Source organism: Gadus chalcogrammus, chromosome 18, assembly GCF_026213295.1.
Source record: "Gadus chalcogrammus isolate NIFS_2021 chromosome 18, NIFS_Gcha_1.0, whole genome shotgun sequence".
Taxonomy (NCBI): Eukaryota; Metazoa; Chordata; class Actinopteri; order Gadiformes; family Gadidae; genus Gadus; species Gadus chalcogrammus.
In genome coordinates this window covers 2,284,963-2,302,343 of record NC_079429.1, presented here as the reverse complement: position 1 = coordinate 2,302,343, position 17,381 = coordinate 2,284,963, and the positions used below count along the sequence as shown (strand labels likewise).

At 47.3% G+C, this 17,381-nt stretch overlaps 1 protein-coding gene across 2 annotated transcripts; it reads right to left on the bottom strand.

Moving 5' to 3' along the window:
* Window positions 1–1,504: 1,504 nt before the first annotated feature.
* foxk2a (forkhead box K2a) lies at window positions 1,505–12,156 on the bottom strand. 2 transcript variants are annotated; one of them, XM_056577786.1, is made up of 9 exons: window positions 11,667–12,156; window positions 10,568–10,762; window positions 10,003–10,144; window positions 8,730–8,876; window positions 6,322–6,515; window positions 5,199–5,410; window positions 4,258–4,545; window positions 3,425–3,601; window positions 1,505–1,709 (listed from the first exon to the last, which is right to left on the bottom strand). In XM_056577786.1, exons 1-9 carry the CDS (start codon window positions 11,960–11,962, stop codon window positions 1,510–1,512), a joined length of 1,851 nt encoding a protein of 616 aa, XP_056433761.1. In that variant the 5' UTR covers window positions 11,963–12,156; the 3' UTR covers window positions 1,505–1,509. The 2 variants fall into 2 exon arrangements, with proteins under 2 accessions (XP_056433761.1, XP_056433762.1); XM_056577787.1 differs by having other exon boundaries at window positions 4,258–4,515.
* Between the last annotated feature and the right edge of the window lie 5,225 nt (window positions 12,157–17,381).

Genomic DNA, 17,381 nt, shown 5'->3' with positions numbered 1-17,381 from the left:
TGTAATAAAACGAATAAAGCCAAGGATGACGACCAAGGAGGAACGGAAAACACGGAAAACCTAAGTTCGAGGGGTAAGTGCAAACACTGGTCCGAATCCTCTAGCTGAGATTCAGTCTTCAATTTCAACAGTCGGTTTTTTTCTCTGCTCTAGTCGTGTCGTCTAGATGCAGGACATGCAAACTTGGTGAGGCGCTAGGGGGCAAAATACGCATGGGAATATACGTTTATCTCAAAGGCTAGTTGAAAAATATGTATAAAAAAAATGAAATAGTAACTAGACGTACACTGGTAATAAAATGTTGCATTTGACGGTAGCGGAAGGAAAAGGACAACACAGAACAAAAACAAAAACGAGTCACTCCATATAGTGTTTTCTTTAAGGAAAAGTAAAGGAGACTACATTCATCGGAACCTCATACTCCATGTAACAAAAACGAAAATCCCAGAATACCAGGTCAAGTTTAAACCTTGGTTTTCTTTTCAAAAGTCCCCAGTTATAGCTTTAGTAGGTTTAATAATTTCTAGATTATCTGTGCCTTAAGAGACGGAGGTGGGAGAGAGAGAAACAAAATAAAGAAGAAGAGGACCCAAATATACAGAATACTGCAGTATCTACTCACAACGTTGTATTATTACTCTTTATTCTCCTTTAGGTAGGTCATCGCCGAGACTAGCTGCCGATAGATGGGAACGTCCGCGCACGCCAGCCGGTGTGGCCCGCGAACGGAGGAATAGATCAATACCTCCGGCCATGTGGTTCTGTGGTTCTTCGTTGTCGTTTTTGCTTTTTGAGTGTCTGACTCACAACGAGGCGCTCGCCTGTAATGCTACCATAATGTGACGCTGTTGACCCCGCCCCCTCCCTCTCTTCCACCCCCCCGGGCATGAATGAATGAATTTATGAATGAATGAATGAATGAATGAATGAATGAATGAGAGAAGGTGGAGGTTGAACCAAAACATGTATAAAAACTGTTGTAGAGCTGCCTTATGGGGTGTGCGCAGCAAGAAATGTTGGTGTGACACTTGCTGGTCGACAGGTCCTTTGATCTGTGGGAGGGGGGGCGTGGGCTTGGGCAGGAGTTGGGGGCGGGTAGGGCTCAGTTATCAGCAACAACACGGTTTCTTTTTTGCTTTTCAATTTGGTCTTTCGTCGTTCTTTTTGCACAATCTATCTCATTCCGTTATAGTTATGCTTCACATTTTGTCGCCCACATAAACGTTAATTCTCTCGAACGTTTTAGTATCGTTTTGTTTGTTCATGTTTTCTTTTGGCACCTGAAGAATAAGATGGTGGGAGGGGTTTGATGGAGAACTATGGGGGTAGGGAGGGGTGGGGGGGAGCCGGACCACGGGGCGGGGTGAGGGGGGCGGGGGCGGGGCAGGAGGAAGAGGACCGCCTACTTGCTTTAAGAGTGTAAAAGTATGAGACGTGTTGGGCTCAGTGCCAGGAGAGCTGGGGTCAGTGTACGGACCGGGGGGGTGGGGGGGGGGGGGGGAGGAGGAGTCAGTCAGCGTTGGCGTGCTCCCTGCCTTCGTCGTGGTCCCTCCCGTTGCCGTTGTTGTGGACCACCGTCACCGCCACCCCCTCCCCCTCCGTCTTCAGCCTCTTGGGGGCGGGGGGCAGCTCCCCGTTGGGCCTCTTGGTGGGGAGGGACGCCGAGGCCGAGGCATGGGCGGCCAGCAGGTGGAGCGGGTTGGCCACGGCTGGAGAGAGGGGGGGGGGGGGGGGCGGGGGCGGGGGGGGACAGAGAGGGGGGACGTTAGGGGGCAGATCGCCATGGTGACGTTTTGAGGGTCTGGTTCCGGACCTGGTCCTCACTCCATCACTCGAGCTTTGAGCGCCAGGAGTAGAGCTTAGATCGGGCCCAGAAGATCAAGCCCGACCCGGCCCGAGCCCGTGCACGTTCTGTCCGTGCAAGTTAATACATATGTAACTTTGTACACATTTGTTACTTAGGCCTACCCTGCTAAATATACATGTAAGGGATAATATATAGAACGCCGGTCATTATCGGGAATATAAGCCCCGACAGGGCGAAGCAAGACACCTTCGCTGCGCGTCGGTGTCCTGTTCGCCCTGAAGGGGCTTATTTTTTTGAAGGGGAATAACTTCACATCGTGTGTCTTTTTACAATTTATTCGTTACCAGCATTCGTAGTGTTGATCAGCAGAGAAATAATTTGTCCGCAAAGACGGTGACGTCGCTTAGCAACGGAAGACGCTGGGGTTGACAAGTCCCCGGACTACTACCCATGCAAGTGAACGGAGCGTTCCGCGGCATTGAGAAGACCCGTGAAATAAAGGCCTATAATATTTCTGTTTATGGCATAGATCTCTCCTCAGATTAGGCCAATAAACCAGTGCTAAAAAAATAAATAAAAATAAAATAAACGTTGATCAAAGGCCCGGCCCGGCCCTAGGATAGTGGTGGGAAATATCGGCCCGACCCGGCCCGTGGGTCGAGTCGGGCTCGGGCAGAGAATCTAAACTCTAGCCAGGAGGCACGAAAAAAAGGCGGGCAGTCAGTTTTTAATCTTTTTATTTCTCGTTGTATTAGTGCTGGGCGGTATGGCCAAACCGCTTGTTTTTCTGAAAACGCGGGTTGCCTTTGCTTCATATAGGGAGAAAATCGATCAAAATGTTCTACGTACTTATGATAACGGGCACGCTATGACTTCCAGCACTGCTCAAAACCTCAGAGTTAACGATCCATTAAAACCCATTTTATTAAAACTCATAAAAGACCTCGAGTCCTCATTGTCCTTTCTACTGCGCAACTATTGGCCCGTCTCTCCTGCAAGCCGTTTCCCACTGAACCTCTGCCGTACCCATGCTGGACTCAAACAGAGAGTGGATCCCAAAGCCGCTGACTTCCTTCATACATTTTACTTGGGATACTGTAGTTTTTGTTTTTGAGGCGATATTCAAATCAGTCTTTTAACCAAGTGAACCCTTTTAGAAATTACACGGGGAAAAAATACATCAACCTCAACCAAATGTCAGTGTCGTGACAGCCCAACCCATTTCAAATGTTACATGGTGGCACAGCGCAACTATTATATTATTGACACTCTGGAGGTGGCCGTCTAGGCTGTCTGACAGCATCAGATGACAGACAGGTATTTACTCTCAAATAGTTGAACGGTCTGGCAGAAATTCATATCATAGCGCATATTCATACCGGTGTACTCTCTCACAAATCCTCCGGCCACATGTTTTATGATAGCTCATAGTACTCCAGGCATTGTCCAACAAGGCTGTGTGTGTGTGTGTGTGTGTGTGTGTGTGTGTGTGTGTGTGTGTGTGTGTGTGTGTGTGTGTGTGTGTGTGTGTGTGTGTGTGTGTGTGTGTGTGTGTGTGTGTGTGTGTGTGTGTGTGTGTGTGTGTGTGTGTGTGTGTGTGTGTGTGTCCAGGCTCACCTGCGGCGGTGGCGATGGGCACCAGGTGTGTCCCGTTCTGGGTGATGGTCTTCACTGGGAGCTGGTGCTGGCCCAGCGAGGCTTGCTGGACGATGGTGACCGTGGTGAGGGGCGTGGCCTGGGAGGTCTGGATGATGCGGCCCGCGGCAGCGAGGGAGGGCACGGCCTCCACTTTTACTGCTCGACCAATCAGGGAACAGGACATCGGATCAGAAAAGCAACATGACGCGCGTGGCGGGCTCGGAACAGAGGAGCTCGCACGGGTCGAGACACGTTGAGTGAACGCAACACGACGGAATTCGGAGCCAGACAAAGATGGTGTTTACCGAAGAATGGAAGATGAATACAGATTCGGAATTTAGCTTTTGACCGCACCTCAAACATATCGAGAAGATAGTCAAATACACACGTTTTATTTGATGCAGCGGTTCTTCGGTTCTACCTCAATTAAGGGATTGCATGTGGTCCAAAAATGACCTTTTATAAACATAGCATTTAGCCAGGTTTTATTCAAAACGCCCTCTGAAGGGGGAACTTTAAAACATCACTATGGCCCCGTCTTTCCTGTAAACCACAGTTGTACAGAGCATCGGCTTGCACTTCAGTACATCTATGGAACACGCAAATGCTACAGGGAAATAGGACACGTAGGATCGGATCAGGGACCCGCCACTAAAAACTACGTAGACAGAAAACCACAAAGAGGACATCTGATCGAGAGCAACTCCTGTGTGGAGTTCTGCCCCACGAGTAGGGCTGTGCAATCAATCTCATTTTCGTTTGAATAACCGTGATTTCAACATTGACCAAAATAATCGTGATTATGATTTTACCTTTGAGTTCCTTGTGGTCGTTTCCCGCGCTCGTGACCACCACGGCGGCGGCGGCGGGCGCCTGGTTGGCGGCGACGGTCGCCGTGGTGACGGTAGGGAACTGGTGCAGGACGTGCACCGTCTGCATGATGGGCGCCGAGTTGGTCGCCGTGGTGACCATGGCGGGCGTGGCCAGGGCGTAGGTGACCGACTTCATGGTGGACTGGGGCATCTGCCGCTGCACGGCGATCAGCAGCGGCTGGTTGTTCAGCGGCGAGCCTGTTGCCCAAGGGCACACGGTCAGTGGGGCTGGGACCGGGGGGAGGGGGGTGGGGGGGGGGGATCGGGTTAACACACTTCATAATCCAACAGGCGGGTGTTCACAGGGTACACCGAAAACGTCAGAAAACAGAGCTAGTGTTGGGATTAAAGGGGACATATTATTCCACCAGCTGTGAGTGGGATTAGCCGTTACGAGACGTTTGAAAATCGGCCTCTTCTGACATCACAAGTGGGCGTGTCCACCTAGATGTGTGCTGGATAGATCCGTCTACCAGCCTACCCAGCGGACCGTAGCTAACGTTGCTCATCTATCCGTCACACATCTAGGGTGGACCGGCCCACTTGTGATGTCAGAACAGGCCCATTTTCAAAACGGCTTGTAACAGCTAATCACGCTCACATCCGGTGGTATTATAAATCAACATTAATAGCCCAAAGTGCACCGTGCACCTTTTTCACATCGGCCTTCACTTTCTGTACACACAGGCAGAAATGACCAACGTGTGCCTGGAATAAAACCCATCCACCCACCACTCAATCAACCCCCAAAAGAGAACCATCCTACTGGGACCCAAAGCGACGGCTGCAGTGACAGAGTGGGCCAGGCGCAGGTGTGCTGAGGACACAGGCGTCCAGAAACCAAAGAGTCTGCTTCACGAAGGACTCGTCGTCTCACTCACCAGAGGAGTTCTGTGCAAATCGGGCTTCCTGGATGACAGCGAGTTTGGGCTGGATCGGGGTGGCGGGGGGCGGCACTGCGGGCGGGGGGGAGACGTGCTCCGGCTCCATGGGCACCGGGGAGCCCTCCCTGGACAGGCTGTCGGGGGTCTGAACCCCGCTGGAGTGGGCGGACAGCCCCCCCCCGGTGTGGTTGGGCGAGGCCGGGGCGCTCCTGGGAACGCAGTGGAGGGGGTCGGTTAGCACTTAAAGCGGCAGTAGATAAGAGTTTTAAAGAGGGAGGGGGGACTTAAAAATACCCCCCCCCCCTTCGCTTTCACTCTCCTTTGAACGACAGGAAAGATGGATGCCCCGAAACAATCGAGAGAGGCCCTGATTGGAGTAGAAATAAACTGGGAGTGGTCCGTCATCTAAATCAGCCCACAGAAACAGGTGCAGCTTTAAACAGATATTCTCACAGCACATTTCAGTTACTAATAGCTGAGAGATGCCTATGGCATAACTAACCAATTAGCCTCAAATAACCGCCCTCATAGCTTACATACAGCACCTAATTGGTAGCAAAAAGGAGCACCGTGTATTTAATGTGCAGCACTGGGTACCTTGTCTGATCAGCTTAACTCAACAGTCGGTGGAATCGTTAGTGGGAGCTGGCGTTAATCAATCAGAAAGCACTCATTTGGTTCACCAGAAATGGTGTCGTCCCTGCATGTGCTTTTAGCCTGTTGGTTTCCTAACAGTTTAGGGTTGGTACTCTGATATGGGGAACTTTGAGATAAGCCTCAGTGGACCAACACATCTTTGGTTCAGTGGAGCAGCAAGGTCAGCCTACCATAACACTGTGATGATTTGTAAAGCAGTTTGCTTCACCGTGCAAGGTTTCATTCTGCCCCCTACTGGTTACAAATCAATTTAATGCAGCTTTAAATTCAATATTTAAGTCAAAGTATTCGTTCCTTCGCATTTTTTAATTACTCATCCTAATTTTGTAATGCCTGAGTACTTCTTGTGTGAGTGTGTACTTTGGAGCATCATTTCACTTCTTGAAGACACTGACTTGGTGTCTCATGGGCCATTGTATACATATTTTTTTTACATCAAACTAAAACAAAGTGTTGGCTGTACCTGGAGGAGAGGGGCCCCAGCGGGGTCCTGAAGCAGGGCCCCCCCCGGGGCCTGCGTTTCCTGAAGGCCTGCTCTATCAGCTTGCTCTCGGAGGACGGGTCGATCCTCCAGAAGGAGCCCTTGCCCGGCTCCTCCTGGGAGCGGGCCACCTTGATGAAGTAGCGGTTCAGGGACAGGTTGTGGCGGATGGAGTTCTGGGAACACGGCGGCAGACGGGGCAGAGGATCAACCACAGAGCAACGGGGTCGTTACGTATATTAAGCACATAAGCTACCCCCACATAGCCACAAGGAAGCAGGATCGAACACATAAGCTGCAATTACTATACATAGCCACAAGGGGAGCAGGACCAAAACATACAAGCTGTAATAACGACTCCAGCCACAGAAGGAAGCATCTTTAAGACAGACGCGGAAGCCGGAGCCAATGCGTCACATAGGCCACGCCTGCTTGATACAAACGCGGAGCGGGGGTCAGAAGGAGGTCAGAAACCCGTGACTAGAAGACGGGTCAGCCGTGGGTCGCTCCACGCGTGCGTCAAATACAATTCCCCTCCTTTTGCTTCGTAGTTACCATACCGAAATACTTTAACAAATTAAGTGAGTTGAAAGCGATCCGGTTTAGACTGCTTTCTTCAAGAACACGGCAGGGTCGCAGCGGGAGAGTTGTGGGGGACAAACTGGATCAAGGAATATTATGAGGGATTTTCAAGCAAGGTAACTGGACTGCATTTATAGAGCGCTTTTCCCACCAGTGGCCACTCAAAGTGCTTCACAAGTTTGCCTAATATTCACCCATTCATGCACACATTCACACACCGACGGCGGTGTCGTCCATGCAAGGCGACCGCCAGCTCGTCGGGAGCGGTCAGGGTGAGGCGTCACGCTCAGGTACACCTCGTCACTCGAGCAGGAGACCGGGATGGAACCAGCAACCTTCTAGTTACCAGCCAACCTGCTCTACCTCCTGAGCCGAGCCACAAGGTTATCCCATAACAGCATCGACAACAATGACACATGCGTGCATAATGTTATCCATATTCATAACACTACAATGTTATTCACCCGAGCAGCTTCGTAAAAGGCCAATGTTTATTGAGATAAATGTATATTTTAGCGTTCAAGTGGGTACACCGTGAACCTCTACACTACACAAATATAACAAGGTAGGGACGCAGAACAATAAATACACGCAGCGAGCTTAGGGACCCACGCCGGCCTTTTGAAGCAGAAATATCCGTCAGCCATGACCATATAGTGGGTATTCATGAACGGATGGTAATAAACGTTCATGTGACATCAGCAGTTAAATGTGTAAAACACAACTGAAAAGGGTCGCCTGGAAAAAACAGCCACAGCTCCCCATGTCCCAAGCACCATAACGAAAAAGGGACAGCTAAAATAAACTCAGGCTAAACCAAGGCCGGACACGTATCTTTGGATTTGGGTCAAGGGTGGGCATGTGGAGGTCAGGGCCCTGCTGAACCTAACCAGGTGCGTACGGGCGAGGGGCATGGAGCCGTCGCGAGTCCTCGCTTCCGTGTTCATCCATAAGAGACGCCTCGCCGGCTGCGGAAGAGGCGCGTTGCACGGTGTACACTGGGAGTAGATCCTTTATTCTCAAGCGAGACGAGGGCGCTATTTTTACCTGCGATGGCGCACAGCCCTTCAAATCTACAATGGAACGCCATAACAATCCACACAGGTTTTTAATGTCATTTCTTTAACGTAATTTTTCGTCTTTTTTTTATTCGGCAGGGTTGATATGAGCTGGTTAGTAAGAAAATTGACCTGATAAATGTAGTATAGGCATGGCTATTTAATTATTTTAATCAAAAGATCGGACTGAAATCGAGGTCTTCGATTTAAATGAAACAATTAGTAATAGCCTGCTGCAGTGTAACGAATATATTGCTTATTGAGGTGGGAACGGTGTAATTGTGAAGTTGAAAAACACCTCGGGCTATACCTCTCAATGCTACAAAGACGGCCGCAGAAAATTGAAATCGGTATGCAAGGAAATTGCCAAAGGCTGTTCAAACATCTGCCGGTAGTTGCACAACTACACTTGTTTATGTATACCTGAACCAGTTATCAAGGTTTATTCTGTATGTCTATACCAGTTAGCGATAGTTAGGTTGAGATTAAAGGGCTCGGAGATGAGGCTCATTTCAGGCAAACAGCTTTCAGGTATTCCGTGTTTTGGTTCATTCCTGGGTCAGGGAACTCGAGGAGGTTTTGTGCCACATTCCGGGAGGTCCTCTGGCGTGTGACAAACACGCAACCACGGTATTTCAGAAGCATCCAACACTTCTTCGTAGCACAAGGCCAGTTCCTGAAGCCGGGCGCGAGGCTTGGGGACCCAGTGCGAGCGGACAGAGGCGAGGCGGACTCCGGGAGGACACCTACCTGCCAGCCTTTGTCGGCGGTTCTGTAGTAGGGGTAGTTCTTGGTGATGTGGGTGTAGATGCCGTTGAGCGTAAGCTGCGTGTCTGGGGCCATGGTGATGGCCTGGACGATGAGCTGTGCGTACGAGTAGGGGGGCTTTGAGTCATCCTGTGCACGGGGAGGCGGAAGAAGAAAGGACGAATTAAAACAAACATCGACTACGTTTTTTTTTTTAAATTTAATACTTTAAGAGTCACCTTTCACGCCGACTGAGTCACCCAACCACAGAGTGTGTAAACCACACACACCCACACACACACACACACACACACACACCTTCAAAAAGCAACTGAAACCGTTTGAAATGCTTCAGAGGATGCCCGGTCGAGCTACTCGCTCCAAAACATGCCATGACTTGAAAGTCTAAGCTTTTCCAATCATCTTGCGGGTCTTATTTTAGAATTACGCCTTTGTTTTGACAGGCTACTTTGGATTTGACTCAACACCATTTTCGTCTTGCCGTTAAGGAGTGTATTTGCCGGTTGGATATATACACACACGATACTGCTTTACTCTTGGCTAGTATGCACTGTGGACATTTTTAAAAAGGTATACATTACAAAAGAACCACTCTGAAATAGCCAATTTACTATTGCAAATGTTTCATCTATGAGACTTTGTTCATTGACATAACATTAGATGAACCTCATATAATACCCCTGAAATTCATAACAAGAAAGAGGATCTTTAGCAGCCAATTTGAAACTTTGCCAAAGATCTTTTCCGATACAAGTTCATATGACATTCCCGTAACATAAGCCAAGTATTGCATATCACCCTGGTCAAGTACCATCGTACTGTGTACCATCGACCCCAGACCCTCACCCTGGTCCAGTACCATCGTTCTGTGGGCCCCGACCTCAGACCCTCACCCTGGTCCAGTACCATCGTACTGTGTACCATCGACCCCAGACCCTCACCCTGGTCCAGTACCATCGTTCTGTGTACCATCGACCCCAGACCCTCACCCTGGTCCAGTACCATCGTTCTGTGGGCCCCGACCTCAGACCCTCACCCTGGTCCAGTACCATCGTACTGTGTACCATCGACCCTCACCCTGGTCCAGTACCATCGTACTGTGTACCATCGACCCCAGACCCTCACCCTGGTCCAGTACCATCGTTCTGTGTACCATCGACCCCAGACCCTCACCCTGGTCCAGTACCATCGTTCTGTGTACCATCGACCCTCACCCTGGTCCAGTACCATCGTTCTGTGTACCATCGACCCTCACCTTGGGACTGTCTCCGCCAGAGGCTTCCTTGTCGTTCTCCGACTGAGAGTTGTCCCCTGTGAGGTCAGAGGGCATGACGCGTCCCATCCTGTAGCTGGAGAGTCCCGCCCCCCGTGGACTTGACGGACAGGAGTTGGCAGCGCTGCAAAAGACATACACGAGGACGGCAGCCATTTAGGATTAGCAAAACAAAACCTTTGCCCGATGCGGATGGTTCCACAATGGTTTGTGCTAAATATTAATCTTCCAAGAAAGGAAGATAAGCCCGTTGCTTTTTCTTTCCCTCCGGGCAAAGAATATCAGATAATCATAATGAGTCACAATACACTACTTTTTTTTTTTTTTACAAGAGGTACTCTGTTAAATAAATATTTGTCATGTATTCACAGTGCAAAGCCCATTTCACTATTGCACACAATAAGAAAAAAAGCATGATTTGTATAAGAGGTCTGTCTGCATTAAAGAATTCCAAACACTAACTTTAAACTTAGTGTGCAACTCTGCACCTGGAGGACAGATTTCCCCTTCCATCGTGTCTCCTGCGGGGGGGGGGGGGCGGACTCACCTGAGGGTTCCTGTAGGTGAAGGCAGGGGGCTCATAAGGTGGGCTATGTTGTCTGGAATGTTTATGGTGAGTGGGGCTATCTGGGGCTGGACGGGCTTCACGGGGGAATCCGGCACGTTCCTTCGCTCCTTCTTGTCGGTGGACAGTGCTGTGAATGTGATTTTTATACTTGTGCTGGGAAACCGCAAACAACACCTATGAGTCAAAATAAAAACCAAGACGGTTTCTTAAGTACATGGGCATCCATTGAAACAACAGGTTGCAATGTAAGGATACAAAATATGGTCTGGCTTCATGTTGTAGTTAATGATTTAAGTATTTCCAACCGCGGTGCAACGCAAACGTTAATATTTGAAGTCTGTGTGACCTCATGATTCGTTCAAAACAAGGCCAGCTCAGATCTAATTGGAGCCAACTGGGGTGTTGGGATGTACGGTTTAAAAATGGATGTCTACCACATCACTGTTATGCAACCCTTCATTTCTAACATATCTCATTATTAATAGGGCGTCTTCTGAGCCGTTTAGAGACGTGCACAAAAACAACGCCATATTAAAACACCACCCAAACTAAAACGCTCAGTCGAAATATGAAATGTAAACAGAAATGTTTTTATAATGTGTTGAGTTTAAACCGGGGGGGGACTGCATTGCATCGGGCGCATGTGTGAAAACAAAAACAGAAATCTGTCCCCAAGTCAGTGTCAAGCCGGCAGTGTAAACACCCCAGGGGGGCATGACTCGAGGTTGACATTGAGCCACCGCACAAGAGCTGCAAGCGGTGACGTTAACGTGAGCTTCCTCGTTACCGTAACAGTACAACAAATAACGAAAAAACCAACATCAGTAAAAACTAATAATAATCACGTCACGGGTGTTTGTAAACACAACCCCAGCATGGGGGGGTTGCAGGGTGGTGGGGGGTTAGGTGCAGAAGATGCTCTTTAATGCCTAGTTTTTCCTCCATTCGCAGCCAGCATGTGAAGCACAACACGTGCAACGCAACCAACACAACAACAACAAAGAAGGGGGGGGTCCGATTCGTTCAGGATATTTATTATAAATCACAATATCAACGACCTAAAACCATTCATTCTTACATTCGCGGTAGCTGGAGCGGTGGAGCCCCTCGTCTCTGGAACACCCCGTCCACAAACACCCCGTTCTTGCCCAGGCATCTGAGGTAGAAGTCCCCGCTCCCCGTTCCGTCCTCCCCCGCCGTGAAGATCTCCAGGTGCCGGCGGGAGATGAAGCTGGAGTGGCCCATGCTGACGTCCACGGAGCCCTGAGACGAGTTCCGACCGACGGTCACCGACCTTTTCTTCATCATGTATTCGAATTCCCGGCCCTCAAGCCGGGCGACCGCCGGACCCGAGGTCCCGCTAACCACCGCCATGTTTCTGAGGTTCTGGTTGGGATTCGGGGACGTAAAGGCGCGCAATTCGAATCGGTGGCTTGAATTTACGAGGGGATTAATGTTTACTATGCTTTTTTTATAACGGGGATCCAAATCGAAAGCGTGAATTTGGACTAGGAACGTGCCTGACCGGGGACACAGCGGCTCCGACCCACCGCCGCGACAGAGAGAAAAAGAAGGAGTCTCGACCAACCAGAAGCGGCCAAATGGGCGGAAATACTATGACGTCCTGAGCCGTTGACCAATGGGAACGGGGTATGGGTAGGCAGCTGTAGCGTATTTACCAATGACAACAATAATATAAATAGCTAGTGGGAGCGAGGGGTTGGTTGCACCGCAGCTTGACACGCAGCTCGGCGGCTGGTTGTAAGACGCGGCGCTTAGATTTTGGAAGGGAGTTTTTTTTTCTCGAAGTGACGTCATCTTCCTGTGAACCGAATTGTGACCAGTTACTTGAAGCAAACGCCGGTCTTTTGGACCGAGTTTGTATCCGTATGCGAAGCATGAGCGTTTGGATTAATGCAATTTATTTAGTTGCGTATACTTATTTGTGTTTCTGTCATTGTGTGTCATCTGTAGGGTTTAATAGAATAGGAATCACACACACTTTCTGATACATTGAATTGAATCGAAAACTTTATTTCAGACTCAGGTCCATAAATAGCACGACACAAATACAATACAAAAATATAGAAAGTCAGTAGGCCTACATATACAAACAATTCAGCCAGTGCCCCCTCAGGCTGGGGGTGTAGCGAGCACCGCTGGGGTGGGGTTTACAAGTACCACAATGATACTATTACCGTTCCATGAATTTAAAAATAAGATTTCTTAGAAGTGCATGGAATGTGCACACCCCTGCAGTGACAAACATCTGGCTGGCACTGCCCCCTCGGGGTATTTTCAGACTTTTCATGCTAGATTTTTTGTAGCTTGACCATAATTGAGCGCAGTAAAGCTGTGTTCGATATGCTTTGAACAGGGCTACCTTCACCTGTGTTGAACAAAAGCTGAACTAGCGGGCAATGTGTTTGCCTGGGTGGATAGTTCGCAGCATTGTCTGTAAAAATCATCGTCATCATTCAACTGATCATTTATAAAATGTCCAAGGTATTTAATCCTTCTACATACACCAAGAATATTGCCAGACAGTTTGAGCGCAGGGAAATTGAGCCTTTTGACCTGCTTTGTTCTACATATTAAAACAGCACTCTTGCTATCATTATATTTAATGTCATGTTTTAATCCATACTCAGTGCAGATATTATGGAGTTGTTGTAGTCCAGCGCTACTTGGGCTCATAATGACCAAATCATCTGCATACATAAGGTGGTTCACCAACATTTCACCAGTCATACGCCCTGTGTTACAGGCTCTCTATTGCATGGACAATTCATTGACACATACAAGTTGAATAAAATTGGGAGACAAGATTCCTCCCTGCCTAACGCCGTTGCAACTCCATTAAGATGGCGCTGGGAACGCATTAGCAATACCTGCTTTCAATGGAGGAAACCCTCCATTGAAAGCAATTGAGGGTTTCATGAGGAAACCCATCTACATGGCGTCTCTCTATGTAACGTTTATTTATAAAGCAGCATCCTTCAAGCACATGGGCAATTCATAGTTATTTACACAAGCAGGAATCACATTGTAACTCCATAAAGGACCATTATCAAAAGACAATGCATTTACAAATATACATTTATAATAAAGTAGAAGATTGTTGAACAATGAATATGATAGTCGAGATATACATTTGTAGTGAAAATGTCATCGTATAGACCTATTTTCTTACAATTGCTACAAGTCATTTATCTATTTGTGCAGGTATTCATAGAGATGTATTGCCTTTTGTCGACTTATTTATATTCAATCAAATAAGTTTAGGCTTTATTATGGTATATAACATTGATTTATGTATTTTGTGTATGTCTTGAACTGCAGGTCTGAGGGCTGCTTTATCAGGCCAATGCTGCCACCTCGTGGTCTTTTTTTGTGTGCACATGCACAACCATGTCGAACTCGTGCCATGCAGAATTCCACCATTATTTACGATGCCTCTGATAAAAGGCATACGTGGCGGCATAGTAATAATATTACAACTAAAAAAAACTACGGAATTTGCGTTTCATCACCACCAGAATCTTAAAGGTTAGGTAATAACAAATGTGTGTATGAATGTATAAAAGTCTTTTCACTATGGTAAGGACTTTTCACTGTCACTGGACAATGTTGTGAAGTAAATGGACGTCCACGAAATGCTCCTGTTGGGTTTCATATCATCCATTATTAATTTCTTCTCTACTTAATATTTTGCATAATTTTACGATGGCATACTCATTCAATAATACAATACTCACTCAAGAATACACATTAAAGGCTTATGATTATAGGTTTAGGATACTAATAAGATATAATTAAAATATGTTTACTACAGCTAATAATACTAATAAGGGTCATTATTATTAGGGCATAGTATTAGATCATTATTGCTACTACTAATAATATATATTTTTATATGAATACAGCCATAATGCCTTTAATTTAAAAAAAACATCTAAAAAATGGTTTAACCTAATCGCTGTCCACATTTCTTTAAAGGTGCCGATTGAAGCAGAGTCAAGATCGGGTGAACCTCTGCCTGCCCTCATCATTTATGAATTACGACCTCGTTCTTAAATGTAGGCCTAGTTGGAGCCACACGCTGGGTGTGAACTGGAAACCTAATCCTGGCAGGGGATACAGAGAGATTTTGACACCCAAAGGTTTTGCGTGTCCACCAGATAACGGGCCAAAATTCTTTGTGCAATGTTGCTTGGCCACACAAGTAATAAGTAGCGTAAATAAGTAACGGCAGACCCAATTTTTTTAAATACCATTCTCCCCGCAATCCTTTAATTGCTATGTATACGCCCACAACCATTTGGAAGCACAGCAGCATGAAGAACAATAAGGTACGAGAACAATGAACGCTTTGAAGAGATCAAATCTCTGTTCTCCCAAGTGTGATGCATCATAACACTTATTTGTAAAGAACTGGCTTTTTTGTTATTCATAATTCCGCTTATAATTTTTTTGCATGTGTTATTGTGTTATTTTCTCTCCACTCCTCCTGGCTGTGATAGGCGTCTGTTGGGAGTGGGACATACATTGGGAAGTACATCGGTGTTTGAGGAGCAATGGACACACACGCACACACACAAGTACACGAACATCCTGATACATTTCAAATTCTCCTGACATCCTTAAGATGGCGCTGTGAACTCATTAGCAACGCCTGCATTCAATTTAAAAAGTATAGTTTCAGGTGACACACAGGTGACAGCTTTGTCCTTGATTGGAATATAATACGTAGACAACAAAAAAGTCCCCTAGTTTATCTTCAAATCCTGACTCACAAGGACAGATTGTCATAAAATAAATCTGGAAGAAGTGTCCAGTGAGTTGTCAACAAAGCCGCCGTGTCATGATGAGAGTTGTTGCTTGGTAGACTTTGTGGCCAAACCTCTGGCCATTCAAAGCCCCAGTGTGATGTAAGACGAGAGCATCCAGGCCAGAAGCGGGTATCAGACTCAACCTGGTTTGACGGGTTTTGGCTGAAGAGCTTCGGTGGCGACACTCAGATTTCACGAAAGGAAAAATCATCACAGGGAAAATTCCCTCCACTTCCCGCACCCAGCTCTTGTATGTTAACACACACGGAATGAATAGTGTATCCCCCTGCGGCGGAGTTATGAGGTGGATGACCCCAAATCCGGTGCATTTGTGTGTGTCTTTAAAGAACAGTAAGACGGCTTCATCCCGTGTTATTTTCCAGTGCTTCCAACTGGGATGATGGATGATGAAATAACATCAGATTTTTGGGTTCTCCATGTTTGTGCTTCTATAAAGATTGAACAAACATCCCAGTGTGCGTCAATGCCAAACACCTTGACTTAAACCTGTGCACAACCAGGAAAAAGTCAAACTGATAGACCGGACACAATGTCAAACGGCGGAAAAGACGACAATTCCTTAAAAAGCCTATAACTCTGTCCAGAACTCCTTCTGTAGGAGGTGTGAGTGACCTGCTGCTGGTTTCAAGCTGGCAGCCCCAAAGGTGACCACCGCCTCCACAGCCTGCTTCACAGGGATGAGCTCCTCCAGGGGGACCTCGATGTTCCCCAGGTACCACAGGATCCAGAGACCCAGGCTGAAGAAGATCAGCAGAGACCCTGTGAAGACGAGGAAGTCCCCGAAGTTAACCGGAGCGAAGATGCCGATGAAGAGCAGTACGAGGCCCACTGCGTCCAGGAAAATGGCCACAAGGAAGATGCCCAGGCAGCGTCCGACGAAGCCGGTGTAATCCATGACCGGAAAAAATTGTTATAGAGTAAAAGCAACAACTCGAATGAATTTTGAACAGATTCCTCAAGTGAATCTCACGTGTGTTCGCAGCAGGTTTGCCGGCAGTCTGTGGGTTACCCGTTTCGTTTGACTGTCTGTCAGTCAGATTGATAAGGAAGACAATAGTTTTAAATGTGGTTTGTCTACATTCCTAGCCTGCTCATTATGCATATTTATGTGAGACAGTGAATGCATGAACTTCTGAACTGATTTTATCTCTGGATCCGTGTGCAGGTCATTTTGACACACCTTTATCTTGTGTAAAAGTAGTACAGATCCAGAGGCCTTACATTAAAGAGCACAGGTGGGCATGGGGAAACGTACACCTCATGTTCTCAACCAGGAACCTTTGTGGCTTCTTGATCAAATTAAACGTAATAAACAATCGGAGGTCGATGTGGAACTCTTGATAGGCCATCAAAGCATCCGACGAATGAGTCATAGGATGTCCCATAATTGAAACCTGCTTTCTTTGAAGGATGTCAAACAGCGCTACAAAATGGAGATGCCAGAAATAGTCAACTATGTAGGGAACCAGATTTGTAGGGAAAGTGTCAGCGATAGGGGACACGTCCTATGTCATTATACGTACAGCCATGAAGCAAATGAGAAGGTTGGAGGGCCCTATGCCTTTAATGACATTGAAGCAGCTTTGCACAATGTCAAAGAAGAGCCATAAGAAAGGACGTAGAAAATAGTTTTGAAACACAAGCACAGTGCAAGGGTAAACCTGTTATCTGCCATCAAACCATAAACCCAATGTTAATAATCTAAATTACACTACTGTCCTTCAAGGCCGAGAGTGATTTATTGTAGTGTAATCCTGGTCCGAAATAGAAATGGATATCCCTCTCTTGGTCCCGCCCCTTCTCTCACTCACGGGCCAATAACGTTAATTTGGAGCACCCTAGTCACATCATTGTGGGATGAGAATGGCTCGAAATGAGGTCAGTGTCATGCAGACAATATTCACTACAGACTCACCAAAAAGTATCCACGTCCAAGTTTG

Coding starts and splice junctions, on each gene's coding strand:
- foxk2a (XM_056577786.1), bottom strand. CDS start 11,962: ATGGCGGTGGTTAGCGGGACCTCGGGTCCGGCGGTCGCCCGGCTTGAG. Junction 10,763..11,666: donor CCGCTCCAGCTACCGCGAAT/GTAAGAATGAAT, acceptor TTTGACTCATAG/GTGTTGTTTGCGGTTTCCCA. Junction 6,516..8,729: donor CCGCCGACAAAGGCTGGCAG/GTAGGTGTCCTC, acceptor CCGTGTTCCCAG/AACTCCATCCGCCACAACCT.